The sequence below is a fragment of the Pogona vitticeps genome, chromosome 2 (genome assembly GCF_051106095.1).
Source record: "Pogona vitticeps strain Pit_001003342236 chromosome 2, PviZW2.1, whole genome shotgun sequence".
NCBI lineage: Eukaryota > Metazoa > Chordata > Lepidosauria > Squamata > Agamidae > Pogona > Pogona vitticeps.
In genome coordinates, this window is record NC_135784.1 from 152,273,657 (window position 1) to 152,301,039 (window position 27,383).

At 43.7% G+C, this 27,383-nt stretch overlaps 2 protein-coding genes across 2 annotated transcripts; one reads left to right on the forward strand and one right to left on the reverse strand.

Moving 5' to 3' along the window:
* Positions 1-12,177: 12,177 nt before the first annotated feature.
* On the forward strand, positions 12,178-20,105 carry LOC110074406 (transmembrane and death domain protein 1). The gene is made up of 4 exons (XM_078384399.1): positions 12,178-12,306; positions 15,855-15,944; positions 18,642-18,729; positions 19,112-20,105. Exon 4 carries the CDS (start codon positions 19,135-19,137, stop codon positions 20,056-20,058), a length of 924 nt encoding a protein of 307 aa, XP_078240525.1. The 5' UTR covers positions 12,178-12,306; positions 15,855-15,944; positions 18,642-18,729; positions 19,112-19,134; the 3' UTR covers positions 20,059-20,105.
* A 6,417-nt stretch (positions 20,106-26,522) lies between these two features.
* On the reverse strand, positions 26,523-27,174 carry LOC110074395 (histone H3). Its single transcript, XM_020784533.3, has 2 exons — positions 27,159-27,174; positions 26,523-27,011 (listed from the first exon to the last, which is right to left on the reverse strand). Exons 1-2 carry the CDS (start codon positions 27,172-27,174, stop codon positions 26,611-26,613), a joined length of 417 nt encoding a protein of 138 aa, XP_020640192.3. The 3' UTR covers positions 26,523-26,610.
* Positions 27,175-27,383: the final 209 nt, after the last annotated feature.

A 27,383-nucleotide genomic window follows, 5' to 3' on the forward strand; every position in this document is an offset into this window, starting at 1 on the left:
TTGCCCTGCTCTACCCACCACTTAGGATTTGAAGAATAATTGCCATATTCTTTGTTGCTCTCAATATTGGCTATCCTGCTGAGATGCCCGAGCAAAGGATATTCAGGCCCTGTGAGATTACTTGCCTCCAGATGAGGTGCAACCAGGAGTGGTATTTTTTCCGCAAGTGTTTCCATAGTTTGAACAAGGTGTTTGTGTGCAAAACTAGAAGTCTTTTCCCTACAAAAAGAAGAGCAAATAGACACAGTATGCACTTAGGGACTGGCTGCATGTTAAAAAAACACACACACACCCTCCCATGCTTCTAATCTTTAAAGCCATTGCAACAAAGCAACAGCCACTGTCTTTTGCTCCATCTGGACTATTTGCATCATAGCGTTCTTTGCATGGAAGTAGCATTTGTGCAATTTTGCTTCATTTGTGCAAAAATGGTTATTCTTGTCTCTTGCAGAGAACTCCACAAAATACTTGGCCTTGTGGTCAGGAGAGGAGGATAATGAGGTGGTTTCTGATCCTCACAAGCAAGGGTTTATCGTCCCTGCCCAAAGAGGCATATCTGGGTCTGAGTTACACAGATGGCTCTGCCAAGTGTCGCATGGAAATTGGCTGAAGTGAAAGAATGCTTACATCGAAGTGATGCTTGGCCAGTCCAAAGCATTACCTTAACTTTGAACATTACTGTCTGACAGCTGCAGTGACCAAAGGCAACCCCATGTGAGCCTTTCTAGCGTTCCAAAACATAGCTTGCATTCACATTGCTCTTTAGGACATTTTATCGCCTGAATTTGTGTTAAGCTATGCAAAGAAAACTTTGTATAGAAGAAATCTGTTTTTCAGAAAAGTTTAGTGGAAGGTTAGAATGATGTTTTTTTTTTGCTTTGTTACATGAATGCTTTTTATGAAGTAAATATGTCAAAGGAAGAAATGCGGAGTGGGTGCTAGCTTTTACTGCTGTGCAGAGCGGGTTGAAGAGCTCTGTGAGTTAGGCATCTGGCTGGGGAGCCAGAGTTTACGATTTCTATTCACCTCTGTCTGTGCCTCTTGGGAGAAGAGCCAGTCTGTATTGCTATGGGCAAACTATGCAGTCCCAGAAGGCCACCAGAGGAAAAGAATGGTAAACCACTTCTGAGTATTCTCTACCTAGAAAACCTTGAAAAAGGGTCACCATCCACCTGAATTGACTTGATGGCACATGGTTATCAAGAGTGGGTTGAAGAAATGGTTTACCTGACAAAGCTGGCTTCTGGCTTTTCCAGATCCTTTTCTGTAGGAGTATTTATTTCAGTCTTCTCTAGTGGAAGAAGTTTCTGTCTTTCCTAGTGGTTTCCTAATACCTGTTGTGATTCTCTAGTAAGTTCAGTGTGAGTGCTGTGTGTTGATTTGCTAGGTCCTTTATGCTAGATCCACAGTTGGATTTGAGAGCAGCAAGGTCTATACCACACTTACAGTGGTTTGATTGCCATGTCTGCATCCTAAAGAATGCTGAGGTTTGTATTTGATGAGGGACCTAGAATTCTTTGCTGTTGTCCAGAGGAGTGGAATGGAGTTATTTAACAGAAAATTCTGAGGACTGTTCTAAACTAAAAATATAAAGACTCTGTAGGACACAACCATACCAAGTAATGTGGTGTCAAACTGCTAAACCTGTGTAGTGCAGGGTGTGACTAATCAACAGGTGAAGGTACTCTTGGCTTTCATATAATACATAGATCCTTCTGTTGTAGAAGCATTATCTCCATATGATTTAAGTGGAGCCTTGTGGCGCAGTGGTTAAACCGTTGTACTGCAGCCAAAAGTATACTCACGACCTGGGGTTCAATCTCAAGGTTGACTCAGCCTTCCATCCTTCCGAGGTCGGTCAAATGAGTACCCAGCTCGCTGGGGGGGGGGGCAATGTGTAGCCTGCATAATTAACTTGTAAACCGTCCAGAGAGTGCTTGAAGCGCTATGGGGCAATATATAAGCAGCACGCTTTGCTTTTGCTTTGTCCCACAGTGTCATTGTAGTGATCATCCAGAAGCTATCATTGTTAGAAGACTCACTGGCTCACCCTTTCTGGATTTGTTTATAGATTTATTTATTTATGTTAGAGTTTAAAATAGAACTTCATGGTTCTCTTTAACATTCCCATTCTTTCAAGTTAGAAAATTTACATTTTCAGACAGCAGTACGGCACAGTACTTTTAGAAGCTACTGTCACACTCTTCCTCACTCACTTTCATCACAGTACAAACCTAGCACAGGTTAGCATAAAAATAGGAATAAACTGTCAAATATTTCCTGCCCACATTATCTGGAAAGTACTGAAAGGGGAAACCTTTGCTGGTCATTTTGGAACAGCCACTTAACTTTGGTTTGGGATCTACAGAACATTGGTCAGATTTCTCACATGAACCTAAACTCAGTCGTACTGGTTTTCCATAATGTTTTGGGTCTTAACAGCTGTTCACTGGCATTTTCTACCAGACCTGCTAGTGATAATCCATAAAGGGTAAGATAACAGAGGTCTGTTGGCATTTAAGTTGTTGACTTGCGAACCTGTGTGTCTTCTTTTGGGCCATATAGTAAAATTCTGCACTGCAGGTCTTTCTTCTTGATTCTTTGCATCATTGAGACCAGTTGCCCTTCTCTCTCTCTCACTCTTTTTGTTCCAGCCTCATCAGAACATGTTCTCCCCCCCCCCATGCACCTTTGCAAGGGACAGGGAATCCTTGCGACTCCCCACAGTGCGGTGGAGCCCTTTTCTAACCTTTAAGAGGAATGGCATTGGAAGAAAGTATTAAAATAAGGGGGCTGCTCTACCTCCTGCTGGTTTGAGAGATCGCAGTCTCATCATTCGGTCTAGGGAGTTCTTACTGAATCATGGGACTTGGAGTCCTTTAATTCTGAAAAACCCATCCCTAATGCAAACATCCTGTCTGGCTAAAGCTGGTATTATTGGCAAGATGCCTGTTTTTGATTTGATAGTTGGGATTGTGGCCAGTTATTGCAGTCTTTGTTCATATTCTCTGGAAGCAAGTAAGGGAATTAAGTAAAGGCATTGCCTTCAGTGTTCAAATCAGCCAAAATATAAGGGATGGCGGGATGCTTTTGGATTTCTCAGTAAGGTAGTTTGCCCTCATCTAATAGCACTTTATTTTGGAATTAAGGAGAGTACTTTTCTATTACAGTGTTGTTATAATTATTGTTTCCTTTCTTGCTTATGTGGATACTTTCCTGCCATTATTATTTCCAAGGAAAACGTGGTCCCAGCTACTTAAGGGTGTGCATTTTTCCATGTCAGGCATTCCTTACAACCTTTGACTCCTTCCCTTTGACATACATCTCTCTGCTGGTTGTTGTCGTTTTTGATGTTATCTCAAGGTGTTTTGACTTCTGAGCCCAGCTTCTAGCCTCCTAGTGACTTAGCAACGCTAAATATGACCCTCTGTTTTTCCTGACTTGAGAAGCTGCTTCAGACTCTGCACTTTGTTTCCCAGAAATAGCGGCTGAGGGCAGAACTGTGCCTTGATGGAGCAAGGATGCCTGTTGATCCAACTTTTGCCAGGCCATGGCTGCCCTGAACCTGAGGAGAGAATTGGCAGGAGGAAGTGCTGCCATCTTCCCCTGCCTCCTGCTCCTCTTCTCCCAGGCTATTTTTCTCCATGTCTTTGGCCCAGTTTGGGGTAGCTGGCAGGGAAATTACAGACAGCTCGTACTCCCCCACCCCACCCCCGCCCCAAGGAACACCCTGACAGGGTCAAGGAATATATACACTTGCTCCATGATATGTCCTTCTTCCCCAAACAGAGTCACCTTTAAATCAGAGATGGGATCCATGTGGCCTTCCAGACGCTCTTGCACTCCAAATCTCATTAATCTTTAGGACCTTAGCCCGCAGTGAGGGATGATGGTCATCAGAGTTGTTGTTCATCAGAGTTACAGCTGTTTCAATTTCCTTTTAAACAAATGTACCTGCACTTCCCGGGGTGTAGCAAAACTTCACACATTCTTAGGTCATGGGGTAGAGAAGAGTTATAGTATAGCTGGCCCAACACCCTTGTTACCTCCTCTGCCTCACAAGAATAGGATTGAGGAGAGAAAACTGTATTCTAGCACAGCATGAGTTGCTCATGGCAGCTCAGTGCCGCCTCTTGTCTCCATTTAGAGGTGTTCCCTTGCTTCTCTGTAGGCTTTCCCACACAAGTCTTATCGTTTTTCCCCATCAATTGGTCCCTTTCCCCCATTCTCTCACTTTTTTCTTTCTATCACATTTTGTTTTGAATGTTTAGTAGGAGCTAATAGAGGAGGGCAAATCAGGGTCACAGCACTGGGTACGAATAATTAAGCCTTCTCCTTCATATAACTTCTATGATGAAAGTCCTGTCTCAAAGTCCTGTCATTTGCCCCATGAGGCAAAAGGCAAAATCCTGTTTCTGTCGGTTTAATGTACAGTTAGGTAAAGGTTCCCCATGACATTTAGTCCAGTCATGTCCAACTCTAGGGGGCGGTGCTCATCCACGTCTCCAAACTGTAGAGCCAGCGTTTGTCCGTAGACAGTTTCCATGGTCATGTGGCCAGCGCGACTAGACACGGAACACCGTTACCTTCCCACTGTGGTGGTACCTGTTTATCTACTCACATTTACATGCTTTCAAACTGCTAGGTTGGCAGGAGCTGGGACAAGCGACGGGAGCTCACTCTGTTGCGTGGATTCGATCTTACGACTGCTGGTCTTCTGAACTTGCAGCACAGAGGCTTCTGCGGTTTAACCCGCAGCGCCACCACGTCCCCTAATGTACAGTTAGTCTTGCATAAATGTGATGGGCGTTATGCCTGGCAACAAGGAATTGCACAATTTGATCATGTAGACAGTTGTGTGGGCAGGGCACAATCGGTCACACAGTTCCCCAGCAGAAGTGCTTCATGGATAGCATGCCCATCTTGCCACTGTCGTCATTACCATGGGCATAATGTCAAGTTATGTCTGCATAGTTACATAGCAGGATTTACTGAAAATACACAGGCACTAGAATTAGTCTCTCTTTCTCTCTGCCTTTTCCTTGACAACAAACTCCAATAAAAGCTAATATTCTGAAGACAGAAATTGAAGTAGCATTTTTCTAATGCTGGATTGGAAGCCACCCACAAAGCATTTTTAACCTGATTTTTAATAATTTCTCTACTCTGGCGTGTGAAAGATAATTTATGGAGAGAAGAGCATGCGTGCAGCTGCACACACACAGAGTCAGGCAGCAGGCAGAAACCTCCTTGAATATGTAACATGTCCAGCTGCCAGCATGGAGCAGGGTGTTGACATAATATACATCACCATGTTTAGACACATGCGGAACAGCCACTGTGTTTCATTTTGCGCTGTAAAGTTAAATAGCTTCTCTCAATCAGAATCAGCAGAGTCTATGCTTTCTGTTTTTGTAACACTGAATAGAATAGAAGTAGGTTTTCTGGAAATGACAGATTTCATTTTAAAAGCAAATTTCAGGGCCCCAGGACAATGTCAAAAGCAGCAAATAAATGCCTACTGCTAACCTAGAATTTGAATTGCTGACAGTAAATCACCTCTTACTCCTAAATGTCATTCATACGTACATACTTTCTAGCCCCCAAAGTTGCAAAATAATGTGTTTCAAAGTAAATTATGCACATACAGCAAAAATAGAGAAGGTGGCACATAGCACTGAATGGTCTGTTTTGCATGTAGTTTGTGTACATAGCGTTTAGCTTGCTGTTGGGTGGGTGGGCTTAACATTTATATAGAATTATGATTATGTCTGTGTGAACCACCATCCACCCTAGCCAAAGGATTGCTTCTAGGGTAGTACCAAAGATTTACTGACTTCCCTTGAGCATTCCTGTGGTAAGATTTTGATTCTGAAAACTACTCCTATTTCAAGGGTGAAGAACGGTGAAGTAAGGATAGGATGACCTATTTTCGCACTGCCTGCCGGATCGCCATCTTAAGCACAGTGTGTTTTTTTTGTTTTCTTTGTCCAGAAGATGGCTCTGAGGTACAAGCTACTAGCGTGGGATTCCTAGGTCTTGTTCTATGGCTACCTCAACAGGGAAGAGGGAAAGGTGGCAGAGATTCTTACCCTTTGTGGGCAAAGATGGTGGAAAAGAGCTGAGAGGGAGACGCTGGCTCATATTTGGTGCTTCTGTTTGGTTAGCCTGCTCCTTCTTTCCCCTCATGTTATGGTTCTTTTGTTCTTCTGCCTCGTTGAGATGGAGCTGAGGAGGCTGGGAAGAAAAGAGGGGAGCAGGATTAGGGTTGACAGAGGAGGGTGAAAGGGAGGCAGAGCTGGTCTGCCCCGGGGGGACCACCGTGAGTGAGGAAAAGGAGACTAGGTTATTTGTGAGGAGAAGGAGAGAGGTCAGGACAAGGGAAGTTGACTTCTTGAAAGAAAAAAAAGTGAATTTGGGATCTGAAACTGGGACATTCATTAGGGGAAATTACTTAAAAAAGAAATTACAAGGTGAGGTTGGTAAGAGGTGTGTGTGTGTGTGTGTGTGTGTGTGTGAGGGGGGGGTCAGACTTCATCTCGGCCTTTGCCTTTCTTATCTGTGACCTGTTCCTTCTCTGTCCACCTTGCTGGTTTGCCTTCTGTTCAGAGTCTAGAAAAGTTACCTTCTTGAACAAGTCTCAGAATCCCCCTGCTGTGCCTGGGCACTGATGCCACATTTACCGTGGGTATTCCAAAAAAAAAAAAAAAAAAAAAAGCTTAAAATTAATGTTGTCTTCAAGCAGGGCAAGCACTGACACAGTGTCTGGGGTTCAGACCAGATCTTAGAACGTTCCCTATTTTCGGCTATAACTGAACTGACTGTACTGGATGGGGATTCTTGGAGCTGGAGTCCAAAAAAGTAACTTTCCCCTCCTTTGCCTTGCCTTTTTGCTTCAGTTATAAAGCAAATGTTTGTACACAGTGTTTGCACACAGTCCAGCACTCTGCAACATTGGCCAGCTAAGTGCATTCATAGAGCTGACATGCAGATTCACAGGCTAACATTGTTCCTTGATAGTTTCGTCTCAGCATGCTAATATGCTGAGGTATACTGCCCTTGACCAGGGAGGTTCCAGTTAGTTGTGATACTTGCAGGGATGGGTTTCCATGAACAGATTACAAAATGAATCAGGTAGCAGGAACATTGAGTATATAGAGCTGTGAGACTAAGGTGTTACAGGAGTGACTTAGAGGGAATTCATAGTACTCCTTTTATGGGGCATGTTTGTGAATATTTGTGTTTGGTGGGAAGTATTTGCTCCACTGTGTTTCAGTCATGACTAAAAATTTCAGCACTTCATGACCTAAATTTTGCCCCCAGCTGTAAATTGGGATGCAGCTATATGGCCCCCAAATGCAAAAAAAATAAAAATAAAAAAAACACCTCAAAGATATTTCTCTCTCTCCCACCCCCTCCCTTATTATGGTTAAGTGCTTTCAAAGAGTTCTGCTTGGGTGTTTGTGAGCTTGGGTGTGTATGCGTACCTGGAGGTTCTTGAGGGATCTAGAACAATTCCAAAATTCCTTATGTACTGGAAAAGTTTGGCAATCTCCACCAGGGAGAAAAGTGTCTATGACGGTGACATCACTTTCCTTTATTGCCAACCAGTGTTTGGATTTAGATCTGTGTCTTAGGCTCATTTCTCCCTCCATAGCATTGGAGGGAAACTCTATCTAGAAATCAGAAAAAAAATCTTTTGGACAACAGCTCCCCAAATTCCCTATGACATGGACCATGTTGGCTGGGAGATTCTGAGGGCTGTGCTCTAAAGGGTAATTTTCTGTGCTCTTTATGTTAATGCAACTTTGCTTTTGAAACTATGAACTCTCTCTCTCTCTCTCTCTCTCTCTCTCTCTCTCTCTCTCTGTTTGTTGTCCCCCCCCCCAAATCCTCCAGCTGTGAGTCAGCAAGTGTTAGTAAAAATAACCCCTTAGAATATGCATTGGTGTACACGGTAGAGGGTGCGAAATCCATCCCAAATGTTCAGTGCATTCACTACTGTGGAGCTTCTGACTATGGATGTCGTCTGATCTAGAGCAGTGGTGTCGAACTGTGGCCCTCCAGATGTTCTTGGCCTTCAACTCCCAGAAATCCTGGCCAGCAGAGGTGGTGGTGAAGGCTTCTGGGAGTTGAAGTCCAAGAACATCTGGAGGGCCACAGTTCGACACCACTGATCTAGAGGAACATTTCTGGGGAAAGGGGAGGGGAGGAAACGGAGGGAGGTGTTTTTTCCAGATGCCCCGGATAAACTCTTCCTGCTGTGTCCATTTAAAATCTGCCTTTCCAGGACAGGTAGTGTTGTGGCAGTGTGAATTCAGCAAAGCATCACTGCCCACCCTGCCCACCCCGGTTTGCCAGTGGAGCTTTTTGAGCAGAATTGAGCCAGGGGTTACTTTGGCAAAATAAAACTGGATTCTAAATCCCAAGCTTGCAGTGTGAGTTCCAGGGTGAAGGCACACTTCACTAATCTTAATCAAATATGGAGTCTTGGGCTGGTGTCTTCAGGCACACATTTTCTTTTCCTGTTGATTGATGGTTTTCAAAATGACTCGGAGGAAACTGGAAGTTCTTTGGAACACCACAGATCTGTTAAGATTTGTGACAGCAACTGTACCTTACTGAAGCACCAGTATGCTCCCCACTGGGGTTTTTCCCAGACTGTGCACACCTGCAGGGAAGTAGCGTGTATGGCCCCAGTAATGTGCTTGGTTTATGCAAGGCATCAATGGAGCCAAGTGGAATTTTTCATGGGCTGATTGTGCACTCTAGAAATGCACTCCCTGCCCCTGCCCCCCAGTACCTTCTTCCGTACCTTTGTCCCTTAGTAGGCATATCATTGGGAAAGGGCTTCCAGGAAAGTGGGTGAATACTGTACCACAGTAGGTGAAGCTTATACGTGTAAAATCATAGATTGTTAGTTTGTCCATGTGTTTTCAAAGCCAACCATGACAGTGAAACTCATGATCTTGGATAGACATAGGCCTACAATGCCGTTAAAACCGAATCTGTTGATTTTATAAAGGGAACTTGTCATAGCTGTGGGTACAATCTGTGCATATCAATCTGGTACCTCCTCTGCAAATATGTTTCGTTAAGTGTCAAAGATATATACCTCAGGAAGATTGCCTCCTCTTTTTGCTTTGTTATTATTTTCCTCCAAAAAGTGGTACTGGAATTTTGAAGATTTTAAAAAGAAATCATTTTTTTTTACTTTGTGCATCCTCTGTAACCATTTCTACCTCGTTTTGCAACATATTGTACATGAAAGTATTTAATTCATGTCTTATTAATGTCTGAGAAAATGCGTTTGAACTGTAATGGTCTACCTCAGAAAATACTGTATTTTAAAAAAGAAAAGTATTTCACAGTATTAAAGAGATTACAAGGAATAAAAAAGTGTCATATAATTTTTGTTTTTAATCTCAGCTGTTCAGCTGTGGACCTATGTGGTCTCCGTAATGGTGCTGAGAATCATGCTCAGGGAATTTTGTAATCTTATTACATAAACAAATAAAATACATCAAACCTATTCAGGAAGTGATAAAGTAATATAGCACCAGTGGGGAAAATGAGCAATTTTGCATATTTGGGATGGGGTTGTTATTGTTCAGTCTTTTTTTTCCAACAAATGCTCTCCATTCATCATTATTTGAAAAAACTTGTAAAAAAATAAAGATGTAGATAACCATACACTCTGTTTTGTAATCCTTATAGAAGCAAGTAAATAAAAATGCTGAGGGGGTTCCAAACATTTATAAAACTACCAGTATGGGATGGACTTCCTCACTGAAGAGTAAAGACATGATCAAGTTCTGCCCATATTAAAAAGCACTGTTTTTGTGGAATCAGTGTTAGAATGAACATTGATGAGCCATATATGCGTAATCCTAAGCATTTATACCCAGTGGTCCCACTGAGTACAATGGGATTTATTCCTCAATAAACATGCATGAGTATGAGCCCAGCTCTCTACTCGGCTTACAAAGCAGTGCAAGTGCAATTAGATAATAAACAATGAAGTGGAACCTAGCTGTCTGTATTTTGAACACAATTCTCTTTATTTACTATGAGTTCTTTCTACGGTAGTACCTCAGTTTACAAATCTAATACGTTCTCTGGGACATTACGTAATGTGAAAAGTTGGTAAACCAAAACGAGGTTTGCCATAGGAACAGGGGTGGTGCTATAAACCTCCAGGCACAATGCATCCTGGGGAAACTTCCTTCTTACTGCAGGGAAAAGTTCTAAACCGAGGCATTAATTTCAATGGATTTCCATTCATAAACCAAAAATTACATTAACTGAGGCATTCATAAACTGAGGTACTACTATACAGTTTTGTTTCAGGATTCGTATAAGAGGAACAGCTTCATTCTGTTGATCGGTGAATGTATTTGTTTGGTACCAAGGTGAGCTCTTCAAAACAACCACCATCAGTTATATATGTTTTTAACATGGCAAAGCCAAAATGTGGAAGATATGCCTGTGGAGGGTACCTCTTGGCTAGTGTCCATGACATATTTTCATTCCTTTCTCCAGAGCACTGATGCTATTCTTTTTAAAAGATTGCCGAAGCCTGAAGCAGTATTTGAGATCACAGGTGAGCACATCTCACGTATAAACTGTGATGGTCATGGAAAGTCGAACACCCCACCATGTTCATAATCATCCTAACTTGATGAAAAAGTACTAGTGCTCATCCAATCCCCTTTTCCTAATGTCTGAACATCCATCCTACTGTAAACAAAGGTGGTGAGGTAAATTCAAACCACTAACAAGACAGATTTTGTCAGCAGTGGGTCACCCATCTGGATAGAGGCATCTTGTATGCTCAGCGTTTTCACAAACCCCTCCACCTACTGGTATGACATTTGGCCTTGTGAATCAGGGGTGCACATGAGGTGGGATTTTGCTGGTCCCTAGCTGTACACCATATGGTTTAAAACAATCTGCTCCGTGTGTATGCAAGAAACCTGTTTTCCCTTGTGTGGAGCTCTCTCCAAGGTCTACCTTGTGGTGGTTTGCTGAATTGCTTGCTCTTGTTGAAAACCTCAATATGACTGTAGACATTTTGAAAAACAGATTAATTAGGGAGTTGATAGAGGCTTTCATGTGTAGTCTGGCTCAATAGCCATTGGAATACATAACCCAAGATCTTCCACTATCCCCACCCCACGCCCCCTGCCCCCCAAATGGTGCTGAGGCAATATCATGTGTTGTTTTCCTGGTCTCCTGAAAACAGCATCTCGTTGATTGGATTAATTTTCCCAGAACAACATTTCCCTCCTGCAGATGCTCTCTTAAGTTCATTAGGCTAAAAAAATGTCTGGCAGATGATGGCAGTTGTAGCCCAACATACTTTGAGCTTGCTGGGTCCGAGAGGTCTAGATACAGTTTATGGGAAACATGATTTGAGGGTGGTCGTTTTCCAGATGTTCACTACTCTTGCCCTAGCACTACTCAGGCCTGTAGAAAGGAGTGCTCCTTATATAGAATGTGGTGGCTGGCTGCTAATGAAATGGAAAGAGATGACATTTACAAACAGTGGCAAATCTGAAAAAAATGCAGGTGTTCCATGTAACAGTCTCTTAGCCAGCTACTTCATAAGGGGAGGCCAAAAACTCAGCCCATATCAAGAAGAAAAAAAGCAGGATTTTTTCACAAGCAAATAGCTTTTAATCATCCAAGATCAATTCACCCTCAAATACTTTGCATTGCACCAGGAATGGAATATTGTCCCAGGGAATAATGCTATTTCTTTCCCAGTTATTGAGAGCCCTAAGACAACAGGGAGGTTGGAGAGATGATGTTATAGAGAAAGTATCAGGCCGAGCCATGCCAGCCCTCACTTTCTCCCACACTGTGAAGACTCACTATTTTTGTAAAAAAAGAAAGAAAGAAAAACTGATAAAGTGGTATGAGGACCTATTGTGCTAGTTGATTACATTTTAACAACGGTGTTTCGTATTTGGGAAGTCAGCATTCAGAAACATAACACCCACACCTGCAGTCCGAAGAGGTACAGTCCAGCCGGCTGCCACCTTGTTCCGTTAAACATAGGGCATACTTCTCACTGGCTCTTTTGTCGCTTCTCGACACTTTCTTCCGTTTGCTGCCTGCAACCTGACACCTCTCCCTTGATGCATTAGAGTGGAATTCCCACCCTCTGCCACCAGCACTGTTAGCAGAAGCTGGTGATCTGGTGCAAGTTCTGTTTTGCATCTGTGCCACAAGGAGACACTGGGTTTCTGGAGGCAGTGTGTCTCAGAAACCTTAGGGAAATGAGGGACTCTTGAAGTACAGGTCAGTTTACCTGTTTGTGACAGCTAAAAACCTTTTGGTGGTTTGGCAAAGAGCTGCTTAACTGCCTGACAGTTAAGGATCGAGGAAGGCCAAATACAGAGAGGTTGCTGTTTGCCTTCAAACAGAGACCAGCTGTCTGTTCCTCACATGATTCAATCTGCAAAATTGCTTGCTAAATAGTGTGTGTGGTGAGTGAACCTTATGAGACAGAAATCTACGGAAGAACCATTTTGAGAAGAAGAGGATGACTGGAAACCCAGTTACATAGCTTTTGCTTTGAAAAAAAAATACGACACCAGTGTTCATTCTGGTGAGAGAGAAGCATTTGTAATGCTCTTTTCTGCCCTTTTGCAACCCAGGAGTGAAACCAAAGGAGTGAAGGGGGCCCTTTGTGGGCCTCTCTGCTCAGTCACAAACTGTGGCTTATTTGTTTTCATTCCACAGCAAGGCTGTAACTTTTTTTTTTTTAAAAAAGAGGGCTGGTGGGTGTTCCTAACCGCGAACAATGAGACCACTGTGCATTTCTAATGGGCACTCTGTAGGGTTTACAGGAAGGCGTTTTCCCCTGTAGCTAGTCACAAGGAAGTTCTCTGTGTAGCAGACCTTTCTAAAAACCATCATCCAGTGGGCATATTTAGGAAGATGCGAGAAGTATGAACTTTTGAAGGACCACAGGAGGAGAAGTGATACTTACATTTCTAAGAGAATATGCCTGAAAAGGGCTGCCATATGTCAGAATTGACTTTATAGGTCATCATGATGATGCACAAATGTGGGAGCCTGAAAGGCTCAGTATTCAACTTCCTCTTAACTTACAGGAGCAGGCTTCCCTCTGCACAACTGTGTTGTCTTTGTTAACTTTCATGCTGCTAAGATAGCCGGTAGATAAAAACAAGGCCAGACTCTCTCTTTGCAAGCATGACTTCTCATTCCATTGGCAAACTAGCTCCTAGGGTTTGGCTCTACTGTACTTTTATGAAAGGGAAAGGGAAGAAGACCAGTTATACAGGTTCAGAGAGAAAACAGGCCACATTAGGGAGCACAAGGAAGGTGCCAAATAGACAAAATCTGTCAGTTGGGAATTCCTTTTCTTAAGAATAGGAAGGATACATACCACCATTGGCATCATGTTGCAAAATAAAAGAGCAAACACAAGACACGCGGTTTTAAAATATATGGTAGTTGTAGGTTTTTTGTATTAAAATTATGAATATATCTAAGAGCAAAGATAGCAAGATGCAGCACAGCAGCAGTGAAGTGATACAGAAAGGCTCCAACCAAGAAAGGGAGTGGCCTGCGATCAATTAGTGGTTGAAATCTTTTTGCTTACTGTAGTAAGTCACAACCAGAGCAGTCTCACTGAACTAGTAAAAATTTGGTGAGTCAGCTCCTCTGTAAGTTACACTGATTCAAATGGGCCAGCTCTGGTTGTGACTTACTACACTAAAATAAGTTGCAATTAGAGTAGGCCTATTTGAATCAATGGAATATATTGAGTTCATTGATTCAGGAGGAATTGATTCACCATATATCCACTGATTAGGTCAGCCTACTCTTGTGCACTACACTACACAACAGGATTTCAGCCAATGGGTTTCATTGTTAAGAGGAGTAGAGAAGAATGCAGCACCCGGCTGGATGTGTGGATTCATTCACTGAAAATCAAAATGGTTAGCAGAGCACTCTTCCCCTCTAAGAATGAAATCATGATTATAAAAGCAACAAAACAAAACAAAACAAAAACCCATCTTATTCTAAGCAAATAAAAAATAATGTTTTTAGAAAAAATAAATTGAGGCAGGAAAGATAATAGGAATCCTACTTCTAGCTAACAAAGGCAGAGACACAGGAAGCCATAGCTGTCTCACCCTCTCCCCCCCTCCCAAAAAAGAAAAAGGTCAAGATATATGTGACCATCTGGGCAACAAGGCTGAAGGAGGTGCTTGAGGAAATGATACACAAAGATCAAACAGGTTTCATCCCAAAAAGGAAACTATCATCAAATATAAGATCAATAATAAACATTTTGGAATATTATGAAATGCATCCAGAAAAGCAAATGATGTTAATCTTTTTAGATGCAGAAAAGGCCTTCGATAATGTCGATTGGGAGTTTATGTTGCTGCAGTTAAAGAAGATGGGAGCAGAAGGAATTTTTCTACAAAGAATTAAAGCAATATACACTAAACAGAAGGCCAAGATTAAAATTAATGGTCAAGTAACTGAAAATATTCAAATTGAACAAGGCACAAGGCAGGGTTTCCACTTACTCCATTATTATTTATTTTAGCACTAGAGATTCTAAATAGACAAACAAGAGGGAATGCTGGAATTAAGGGTCTCAGAATCAGGAGAAGAATTTAAGCTGCAAGCATATGCTGATGATTTAGCAATAATACTAGAAAACCCTCTGGACAGTTTGGAAGAATTAGTGAGAATCGGGATATAAAAGAGATTGTTCAACAAAAATTAAGTTTTAAACCTGAAATGTTTTTATTGAATATAATGCCAAAAATTATTGACAAGAAAATAAAACACAGTGGTGCCTCGCTTAACGATAATAATTGGTTCCCAAAAAATCGCTGTTAAGCGATTTCATTGTGAAGCGAAACACGGTTTCCCATAAAAATGCATTGAAAACCGGATAATCTGTTCCAATGGGAACGGATTACCGTCCTTAAGTGAAAATCGCCATAGGAAACATCGCTAAGCAAAACGCAGTTCCCCAACTGAAATGCATTGAAACCTATTCAATGCATCTCAATGGGGAAAAAAATTGCAACAAATTTAAAAAGAGTCGGAACAAAGTCAAAATAGTTTAACAAAGGTTTTATTAAGTGCACATGATTTCAAGCATTCTAAACATTTTAAAACATTTTTAAATATTAAAAAAAACAGCCAACATGAGGCTGTCAAAACCATCGTTAAGCGAAACAGGGGGCCCCAAACTGTCATTGCTATGCAAAGCATGGTCCCAAACATCGCTATCTGAAAATCGCCATAGGAACCATCGTTAAACGGAGCGCAAGATCGCTCCGAAAAAGTCATCGCTAAGCGATTTCATCGTTAAACGAAGCAATCGCTAAGCGAGGCACCACAGTATAGTATACCGTATATATTCACAGCAGCTGGGTTACTCCGAGCCCCAAAAAGGAAGACTGTAGTAGAGACACCAATGATGGATGAATTACTGTATTAAAGAAGCTATTGGACATTGCAGAACTAGACATGCTTTCAGAGGCACTGCGGGATCAACCAAGAGACTTTGTAAAGGAAAGCTGGAAGCTGATACTGTATATAATTGAGCCCAGAAAAAGAAAGGAACTTAGGGAAAATTTGTCTATAGTGAACCAGTGCTCACCGGAATCCCCTTGAAGATATTCCAATGACCAGACAATGATGAAATCTCTGATCCATAGGGGAAGGATGGCTGTTTAGCTGTGGGGTTTTTTTGGTCTGTCTGTTAGTTTTGTTAATTATCTGTTAGATTGTTAATGTTTTCAAGTTTGTATGTTTAGATATGTATATAATGGTTTCTTTAAAAAAAGGTCAAGAGAGAACATGTGAGCAGGAAAGGAGGTGAACATCAGCAGCCCTAAGAAGATCAGTTGAAGGAAGGTCAGCAAAGGTCAGAGCAGGTAAGGAGTAATCCGGAAATCCAGAGAAGGTGCTTCTTTCTGTTTCATTCCACATTCCAGCAAAGACATGCAAGAGTCTTTGAGCAAGCTGAGTCTGTCTACACTGAGCATTTGGTGCAGTAGTTAAACTTCAGTATTGCAGTCAAGACTCTCCTTGAGGGCTCGAGTTTGATCCTGATGGATTCAGGTAGCTGGCTCAAGGTTGACTGAGCCTTCCATCATTCCAAGGTTGGTAAAATGAGTATCCAGCTTGTTGGGGATGGGGGAATGTGCAGCCTGCATAACTAAAATTGTACACTCCTCAGAGAATGCTTTAAGACAGTGATTCCCAACCAGATCTTCTTGGACTTCAACTCCGAGAAATCTTGGCCAGCAGAGATGGTGGTGAAGGCGTCTGGGAGTTCTAGTCCAAGAAGATCTGGAAGCCCAAGGTTGGGGACCACTGCTTTAAGAGATATGGGTTGGTATATAAGGAGCACAATTTGCTTTGTTTAACTTCCATTCTACCCATGATATGGTACAGCCCCTTATATGGTACACAATGCAGGGCTGAAACTAGCATCAACAGTGGCTGCAGTCACACAGACAAATAACATGGAAGTATCGTTTAAATCTATTTAGATTTTTATCATTCACATGATGCAAGGGTGAAATGGATTTATAAAGGCTGCAAAGGACTTTTTAAAATACTTCGCTTCTAAAACCAATTCAATTCAATGTGGTTCTGTGGATGCAAAAACTGCTGTCATTTTAATTGGTGCCCATGTAGCTTTTGAGTGGCAGGAGCCCCACCATTTTTTTCCTTTTATTTTTTTAAATTCTTTTCTTAAAATGTTTATTGCTGCATCACTTCATCAGTATGTTTGGCATTACATCCACCTAGGCTTGTTCTCTCTATTTGGCTTATGAAGGAGCAGGAGGGGAGCACACTTTACAGGTGTGTATTATTTCACCCTCTTAATGAGGGTGAAAGAGGAGAGCACAAAAAAATAGTCTGAAGCTCAACATTAAAAAAACTAAGATCATGGCCATTGGTCCCATCACCTCCTGGGAAATCGAAGGGGAAGATATGGAGGCTCCATGATCACTGCAGATGGTGACAGCAGCCACAAAATTAAAAGACGCCTGCTTCTTGGGAGGAAAGCGACGACAAATCTCGATAGCATCTTAAAAAGCAGAGACATCACCTTACCAACAAAGGTCCGAATAGTCAAAGCTATGGTTTTCCCTGTAGCGAGGTATGGAAGTGAGAGCTGAACCATAAAGAAGGCTGACTGCCGAAGAATTGATGCTTTTGAATTGTGGTGCTGGAGGAGACTCTTGAGAGTCCCCTGGACTGCAAGGAGAACAAACCTATCAGTTCTAAAGGAAATCAACCCTGAGTGCTCACTAGAAGGACAGATCCTGAAGCTGAGGCCTTGCTGACTTCGGCCATCTCATGAGAAGAAAAGACTTCCTGGAAAAGACCCTAATGTTGGGAAAGTGTGAAGGCAAGAGGAGAAGGGGATGACAGAGGATGAGATGGCTGGACAGTGTCATCAAAGCTAGGTAAAGGTAAAGGTTCCCCTTGACAATTTTTGTCCAGTCGTGTCCGACTTTAGGGGGCGGCGCTCATCCCGCTCTTCAAGTCATAGAGCCTGCGTTTGTCCGAAGACAATCTTTCCATGGTCACATGGCCAGTGTGATTTAGACACGGAACGCTGTTACCTTCCCACCGAGGTGGTCCCTATTTATCTACTTGCATTTGCATGCTTTCGAACCGCTACCAAGATGAATTTGACCCAACTCCGGGAGGCAGTGGTAGACCGGAGGGACTGGCGTGTTCTGGTCCACGGGGTCACAAAGAGTTGGACACAACAACTAAACAACAACAATTATTTTATTATGTTTCGTAAGGGTCATTTTTCTGCTGGTTAACCTCTACTCCTTTACAATTTGGGGGTGGGCAAAACAAGCAGGGAAAGGAGAGAAAAGGAAAAGACACTCTGTGTTGGGAGTGAGACATCCAAGCAGTGTCACTGCATCCAAATACCAGCTATTCAAATCTGCAACAAGGACGAAATACCCGAACAGCCTCACAATGACGGGAGACGCCACCACTGCATGGACGAGGAGCTGCAACACTAACTCGGGGGATTATGGGAAAGCCCATGGCCATTCCTGAATGGGAACGTTTTTTCTGCAGTTCCTTCAGGAAATGAATTGTCTTTAAAAGACAAATGATGGGCTGGTGCTGCCACCTGCTGGTCAATACAAAATGACAAGATGTAAGAAAGCAGTCAGTGACTCTCTGTCGGGTTTTGTGCTGGGAGCACCAGATTGACCTTTAGGAAGACAACAAGCGCCACTCTCCCAGATCAGACCACTAGGCTGTCTTACTCAATGTTACCTACACACTGGCAGCTACTCTCCGGGATCTCAGATGGGAGCCTTCCTTACCTGGAAATGCCAAGAACCCAAGCTGGCGCTTTATTTCTAAACTACTCCTGCTCTTCCTGAAGGAAGTTAGTAAGTGAAGTTCTTCCTGAGGTGGAAGGCAATGGGAAAGCTTCGCTTGCTGTCTTTTTGCCTGTCAGGAGTTGATGAGAAGCCCAGCCAGTGAGGTTTCCTCTCAGACTGCTGTGCTTCTTCCAGTATGCATCTGGCAGTGGCACCTTGACTCCCTCCCTCCCTCCCTCCCTCCCTTTGTGACATCAGATACTGACGGAGAACTTCAGTTCCACAGAAAAGGTTCCATGCTGTACCAAGATAAGATGTAGAGAACTTTCCTGGAGCGTCTACTCAGGTAATGCCCTGTATTTGTCATTAACGTTGGGAGCTTTTTTTTTTTTTTTTTTTGTTTGTTTCTTTTCCAAGGAATGGGGAGAATTTATTTGGGAACCACTAATCTTGTTTGACTCTTAGTAACAAAAGAAGGATACCCTGGTTAGGCCCAGACACACTCTTTCCCTTATTATAACTTTAAATATATTGGGAAAAACCCCTTATTACTGAAGCAGGGTTAGAGGCAAAGTTAAACCCCCCCCCCCCGCCCCGCCGCCCAGGGAGTGAGAATCCTGTAGGGAACAAGGGGAAGGGATGAGGGCATCCCATTATAAAGCCACCTTCCTAGGGGGGGATCTGCTTCTGGTTCCGTCCCGTTTCTAGAAAACTCTTTTCTCTCGCAGGTCAGGCTTCCAGAGTCTTCACAATGCTGCCTCTAGGTAGGATAGTCTTTGTGTTCCTGGTGGCAACAGCCAGGGGTGACGACACGGTGGCTGATGACATTAGCAGTCACATGATGGGCCGCATCTCCGAGCTGCTCTCCCCAGAGGAATGCCAGGCTTTCTATGCCAAACTCCTCGGGCCCGAGGAGAACGTGAGAGAAGAGCTTGATCGGCTTTCAGAGAAAAGGAATCCCATTCGGGCCCGCAGGCGCCGAGACATCATCAGCGTGGAGCAATGCAAGGAGACTTTGACCCACTGGCTGCAGGCCGAGGGGGACACCATGTACTGGGACCGCCTGTCGCGATCCCTCCAAGCCATCGGGCGCCCTGACGTCTCCGTCGAGTTGGGCAAGAACCTCAATCAGGACAAGAACTTGGAGATGAAGAAGAACGTAGAGGGGTACCATAAGACAGTCAAGCACCTGACCTCCTCGCTCCTCCTGGAGGAGAATGAGATGGATATGACCGGGAAGGAGGAGAGAAGCCGCCAGGGCCGGCTGCGGCGAGAGGGAGGAGACTTCAAATCCAAGATCAAGTCTGGAGACTGGGATGAGCTTGAGCCCATCACAGAGAAGAAGCCACTGCCGCCCTATGGCAGGGGCCTCTTCGAGTGGTTCACTCCAGTGGCTGCCGGCGTCATCGGGGGGTTCCTCACGTCCTTCATCCTAGGGGGTCTAGCCCTCTATTCTTTCTTTTGGATCTTGAAGGAAGGACGTTCAGGGCCCATGCAGCCTAACAGCATACCTGACATGATTTTCCGTGCGCCCTCCCCAAGATGTGGTGGCATCTATTACTCATTCTCGCGGGTTAATGACTCTGGGAAATGCAAATGTAAGCCAACATTATTTGATGATGATGACTACAGCGACGAGGAAACCGAAGAGAAAGAATGCATTGTTAGGCCATAAACAAATGTTGAGAAGAATCATAATAAAACCTGTATTTCTGCAATAGATTGGAGGTGTGAGGATTTTTTTTTTTTGTTTGTTGGTTTGTTACAACAGGAACGTTATCAGCTCAGTTCACGGGTTATTGATTAAGATGGCATAAACTGCTTTTTTTTTTAAAAAAAAGCAGCATAGTGCAGTTGTTAGCACCACCCCTTGACAGTTCGCTGCCTCAGGCGTCAGATTTGCTGCCTCAGGCCCCTTCCTCAATGCCAACAAGACTGGCAGGTGAGTCTTCAGCATTGCCAATGACAACATCCTTGTCCAGTCCATTCTAGGCAAGAAGCTGGCTTAAGTGCAGGACTGGCCATCTGGCACACCAACACTCGACTGATCTCCTCCCCACACCTCTAAAACATGTGCTGACGGAAGGCTCCACAGCAGTTTGCTTCATTATTGGACTTCTACCCCGCCCATCTAGACCAAAGGTCTACTCTGGGTGGCATTACAAATTCAAAAATAGTTAAAAAACAATACATATATACAGTACTATAAATCCAAGATGGCAAAATGTAAATTTAAGATACGGCAGGAGGGAAAGCCTGCCTAAATAGCCAGGTCTTGACTTTTCTTCTGAATACACCCAGAGAGGGAGCCAGGCGGATCTCCACAGGCAAGTTGGTCCAGAGGCGAGGGGCCACTGCCGAGAAGGCCCGGTTCCTCGTTCTTTCCTTCCGGACCTCCCTCGGCCTTAGGCCCCTCAGCTGGCCAGCCTGGCTGGAACGAGTGACTCTGGCAGAACTTGGGGGGGAGGCGCTCTGCTGGATATCGAGGTCCTAAACCATTTAGGGGCTTGATAGGCTGTAAGCAGTAATCGCATCTGGAAAACAGACTGCTAACCAAGGGAGTTGTTGTTGCAAAGGATTTCTGTTATTATAAATGGCGCCAGTGTTGCACTTTTGAAAGTGCTCTCTCTCTTTCCCTTCTCTTGCCCTGTACTCGTCCTGGTTTGGCTACTTCTGGCCTCACATGTTTCTATAAAAAGCAGCTGCGGGCTGGTGGGGAGGATGCTGTGGCTTTCCAGGGAGCTCTTTACAAACCTGGTTAGTAGCACAAGAATGGCAGCCCATCGGAAATCTCCTATATTGCTTTAGGTATAGCAGGTCTGGCTCCCCGTGCAGTTTGGCCTTCAATGACCAGAAGCCAGTGGTGAGGGATTATAAGAACTGTAATCCAAAATCCAGATGGTCAAAGCTTTCTCCTTTCTGATGTGCAAGAAATAACCTTCTAAAGAGGATGTCCCATGTTCTGTGAAGAAATAGGGCCAGGCTGATCTTTCATGCGAGGCATTGCAGCCAGGCATGGGAAAAATTCTGCTCTCTTTCTCTCTTATGACAACTCCTCCCAATCACCCGGGGGGGGGGGGAGGAGTTGTAGTTCAATATAGTAACGTCTCCTAGCTCTATACTGTATTACTGATTAGAAATCAAAAAAATTACTAAGATGCAGGGAACTCACACACCCTTTGTTTGTTTGTTCAGTCGTTTAGTCGTGTCCGACTCTTCGTGACCCCATGGACCAGAGCACGCCAGGCCCTCCTATCTTCCACCGCCTCCCGGAGTTGTGTCAAATTCATGTTGGTTGCTTCGATGACACTGTCCAACCATCTCATCCTCGGTCGTCCCCTTCTCCTCTTGCCTTCACACTTTCCCAACATCAAAGTCTTTTCCAAGGAGTCTTCTCTTCTCATGAGATGGCCAAAGTACTGGAGCCTCAGCTTCAGGATCTGTCCTTCCAATGAGCACTCGGGGTTGATTTCCTTTAGAATTGATAGGTTTGTTCTCTTTGCAGTCAAGGGAACTCTCAAGAGTCTCCTCCAGCACCACAATTCAAAGGCATCAATTCTTCGGCGGTCAGCTTTCTTTATGGTCCAGCTCTCACTTCCATACAACACTACAGGAAAAACCATAGCTTTGACTATTCGGACTTTTGTTGGCAAAGTGATGTCTCTGCTTTTTAAGACGCTGTCAAGGTTTGTCATTGCTTTCCTCTCAAGAAGCAGGCGTCTTTTAATTTCGGGGCTGCTGCCTCCATCTGCAATGATCATGGAGCCCAAGAAAGTAAAATCTGTCACTGCCTCCATATCTTCCCCTTCTATTTCCCAGGAGGTGATGGGACCAGTGGCCATGATCTTAGTTTTTTTGATGTTGAGTTTCAGACCGTTTTTTGCACTCTCGTCTTTCACCCTCATTACAAGGTTCTTTAGTTCCTCCTCACTTTCCGCCATCAGAGTTGTATCATCTGCATATCGGAGGTTGTTGATATTTCTTCCGGCAATCTTAATTCCAGTTTGGGATTCCTCCAGTCCAGCCTTTCGCATGATGTATTCTGCATATAAGTTAAATAAGCAGGGTGACAATATACAGCCTTGTCGTACTCCTTTCCCAATTTTGAACCAATCCGTTGTTCCATATCCAGTTCTAACTGTTGCTTCCTGTCCCACATATAGGTTTCTCAGGAGATGGATAAGGTGGTCAGGCACACCCATTTCTTTTAGGACTTGCCATAGTTTGCTGTGGTCCACATAGTCAAAGGCTTTTGCATAGTCAATGAAGCAGAAGTAGATGTTTTTCTGGAACTCTCTGGCTTTCTCCATAATCCAGCGCATGTTGGCAATTTGGTCTCGAGTTCCTCTGCCCCTTCGGAATCCCGCTTGTACTTCTGGGAGTTCTCGGTCCACATACTGCTGAAGCCTACCTTGTATGATTTTGAGCATAACCTTGCTGGCGTGTGAGATGAGTGCAATTGTCCGGTAGTTGGAGCATTCTTTGGCACTGCCCTTCTTTGGTATTGGGATGTAGACTGATCTTTTCCAGTCCTCTGGCCACTGTTGAGTTTTCCAAACTTGTTGGCATATTGAATGTAGCACCTTAACAGCATCATCCTTTAAGATTTTAAATAGTTCAACTGGAATGCCATCACCTCCACTGGCCTTGTTGTTAGCCAGGCTTTCTAAGGCCCACTTGACCTCACTCTCCAGGATGTCTGGCTCTAGGTCAGCAACTATATTGTCTGGGTTGTCTGGGATATCCAAAACTTTCTGATATAATTCCTCTGTGTATTCTTGCCACCTCTTCTTGATGTCTTCTGCTTCTGTGAGGTCCCTTCCATTTTTGTCTTTTATCATGTCCATCTTTGCACAAAATTTTCCTCTAATATCTCCAATTTTCCTGAACAGATCTCTGGTTTTTCCTTTTCTGTTATTTTCCTCTATTTCTTTGCATTGTTCATTTAAGAAGGCCCTCTTGTCTCTCCTTGCTATTCTTTGGAAGTCTGCATTCAATTTTCTGTAACTTTCCCTATCTCCCCTGCATTTTGTTTCCCTTCTCTTTTCTGCTATTTGTAAGGCCTCATTGGACAGCCACTTTGATTTCTTGCATTTCCTTTTCTTTGGGATGGTTTTTGTTGCTGCCTCCTGTACAATGTTACGAGCCTCTATCCAAAGTTCTTCAGGCACTCTGTCCACCAAATCTAGTTCCTTAAATCTGTTCTTCACTTCTACTGTGTAGAAGAGTTCTAATTCACGATATGCCGTCTACTTCACAACCTCATTGAGAGCTCCTGCATCCGAAGTCAGTATAGTCATGATGATGGCCCGCTTTGGGTAGGCAGAATAACTTTCCTCCATACCTTTCTTTAGAAATGGGCACACCTTCTCTCCCACACAGCCTTCGCCACTAGTCACTCTTCTGTGGTTGTGATGTGCTTGCAATCGTGAATCCATGACACCATCACCTGATCCTAACGCACACTCTTGGCCTTCAAAATGCTCTCGCATTAACAGGTCTGCTCAGGTTTTACATACTAGTCACTCTCTTTGTGAAGTCGATGGACTCCCTACAAAGCAAGAACAGATCCTGACCCGTTGGCTTCTTAAAAGCCAAACCCACCACCCTTTGGTCTCCAGACAGGCAGTGTTATGTGCAGGTCTAAGGGAGACAGAAGTGGTAAAAGCTTGTAGCACCTTTCATCCCTCTGAAAGTGCACACTGAAATACAGTATATCACAGAAGTGAGTATACCCCCTCACATTTCATAAATATTTTAGTATATCTTTTCATGTGACAACACTGAAGAAATGACACTTGGCTATAATGTAAAACAGTGAGTATACAGCTTGTGTAACAGTGTAAATGTGCCGTCCCCTCAAAATAACACAGCACACAGCCATTAATATCTAAACTGCTGGCAACAAAAGTGAGTTACTCTTAAAGGTCTCCCCCCTTGCTTTTATTCTTGTAAAAGGCCTTTCAGCATCTGTTGAAACAAGCCACCTTGTGAACCAGTTCAGACCAGCTCTTTGATTGGTTACCTGCATCGACTCCACCCCATGCCGCTGATGTCGATGCAAATAGTGTGGCTCATTCTTATTGGGTAGAAGTAATTACTTGGCTCCTCATTGGACCAGTAGATTTCTTGGAAGGCCAATCTCCAAAAGGACAAGTGCTGTCAATTTGATTGGACCATATGTAAACATCTCGCCTGCCCCAATTAAGGGAAATGATTTTTTAAAAAGCCTCTGAATGTTGCTGAAGCTGTATATCGTGGTGCTATTTCAAACCCCAGAATTCATGGTGGTGACAATGAGAAGTGAAGACCGTTATGCTGAGTGAAAGGAAAACGACTGCTCTTCGCTTACTTGGGTGCTTGTGATGGTGTACTTTATAGCAGAGGCTGTACAAGCTGGCTGCTGACAAGGATGATGAACGGCAAAGCACTCTTGTTTCATATTGCTATTCATACATGTCACCGTGGCTAGAGGCAAAGCTCTGCTGGATATACAACCTGCAAGGAGCAAAGCACAAAATATTTCTTTAAAATCTACTGTGAACTTTATAGTATGAGCTCCAAATGGATCTGTGCCGTTGTAGTAGCTTCTGTAATAGGATTGGGATTTTGTTTACCTATTAGACCTTAGATCTGCAGAGCCGGAAGGGACCCCATGCCATCATCAAGTCCAGCCCCTGTCAAGAAGGCCCAGTGGGGGAATCATACAACCTCTGGCTACCTAAACCACTGAGCTATTCAGCAGTCCTAGGCTTCTGGAGGTTTCTCCTCACCTCATATCGTGGCCAGAGGAAAACAACTGAGATGTAAGCTTTGCAAATACTCCCCAAATACTCAAGAGGTGTAAAATCCGCATCATTGCTGAGTGCAGTGAATATCTAAAAATAAAGTCCTTGAGCTACTGATTGAAAGTTAGCCTCAGAATGTGTTCAACTATGACAAAAGGAGGAAGAAGACAAAGCAACTTTCAAAATGCTTTGGCCAGGGTTGTACTTTTAAGTGGACTTGGGCATCGGGAACAAAACATTAATGAATTGAGAGAACTAGTGGCTGCTGAGTTTCAGCAAACCCTGTAGGAGTGAGTTGCTCTGTCCAATCAATTCAAAGAAATTATACTTTCCATATAATATACCACACACTTGTAGTTCAGACAAATACCTCAGTGCAACCTTTGGAAGCTTAGACTTCTTAGTAAAAAAGTTCTTTGCAGATTTATTGCATAGTGCACTATGACCCTGTTAATCAAATTATACTGGATCGGGAAATGCGAACAGAACCATAATCAGAGGCAGAATCAAACTAATTTAAATGTGTTTACATCAATGGGTTGAAAGCACCCTTAAATTTGTAGCTGACCTGTTTTGGTGCTTTAACAAGGACAAAAACGAAGAGATGGTTTTAATATGTCGAAACCAAACCAGAAACAGCTTTCAGTTTGTAACCACAAGTGGAGAGCAAGGATTGGTATTCTATAAAACGAAGGAAAATAAATTGTCAACTTTCTGGATTAGTCTGTGAATTTCCTAATACAGTACTTGAGTACTGTACTGTATTGGATAAGGGGGCTTTTTGAAGGCTGGAGAGGCTTTCGATGCCCCAAACCCCGAGTTTCAATTTGATTGGACCATTGATTTCTCGACCTGAATTGGAGGGTGGAGCCCATGCTCGCACTTGCAGTTTCCCCTCTGGTCGGAAATGCACTACCTTAAACTGCTTAAGCAAACAACGAAACGGGTCATTTTTTTTAAAAAAAGTGTAGTTTGAGAGGTAGTGAGATCATGTCTGGCCCGGGCAAAGGAGGAAAAGGCTTTAGGGCCACAACTTTGTAACACGAGGGCTGTGTCACTTATTCCCAGCGAGGCGTTGTGGATAATGATGAACTGGGACTCTGGTGCTCAGGGTTCGAATCCCTGCTCAGCCATGGAAACTCACTCCTTACCTTAAAAGCTTTGTTAGGCAGTGCTTCCACCTTAAACCATGCTGATTTTTACGGCTGCGTATCCCAACCACAAGCTGGTGGGATGGGGCGGACAAGGAGAGCTTTAGCATGGAAGGTAGGTGTTTTTTTAAAAGAAAACTTGACTATAGCACATTTAAGGACACTGCCGTAAACATGCAAGGTACCTTAAAAGTGAATCCCAGCCTCTTTTTTTGAGCCTGTGGTGGCTCTAAAAAGAGCCGTTGTACATTGGCAAGAGAAGGGAGCCAGGCCAATACCCAGCGTCTTTTAAGCCCGCTCTCCGCGGATGCGGCGCGCCAGCTGGATGTCCTTGGGCATGATGGTGACTCTCTTGGCGTGGATCGCGCACAGGTTGGTGTCCTCGAACAGCCCCACCAGGTAAGCCTCGCTGGCCTCCTGCAGAGCCATCACAGCCGAGCTCTGGAAACGGAGGTCGGTCTTAAAGTCCTGCGCGATCTCCCGCACCAGGCGCTGGAAAGGGAGCTTCCGAATCAGCAGCTCCGTGGACTTTTGATACCGGCGGATCTCCCGCAGGGCTACCGTGCCAGGACGGTAGCGGTGAGGTTTCTTCACGCCACCGGTGGCGGGAGCGCTTTTCCGAGCCGCTTTAGTGGCCAGCAGCAGGACAAGGCAAGCGACAGTGGGAAGGAAATGGGGCAGGGGGGGACCTCAGCTTTTCTTTTTTTAGATAGCCCCAAGGGCTATCTTTAAAAAAAAAAAAAGGCCTGACAAACCGATGTATTGATTCGTGGTTCGTTGGTTAACCAGGGGGAAATTTGTAGTTTGTGCTTTGTCAAGGTTGATGACCCACAAACCAAGGCAAACCTCCATTTCGGCAGTTTGTTCCCATCTCTACTTTGAATGCATTTTTTGTGTTTTTATTTGCTGTCTTTTAGGGTGGTATTTGTTTGATCCTTGTTTTCTTCCTGTTTTTAAGCTTTTAATATTGTCTTTCAATTATGTAGGCCACCTTGGGTCGGTCTTAAGGAGAAAGGTGGGTTAAGTTTTTTTAAAAAAAAAATATTTTAAAAAATGGCTAA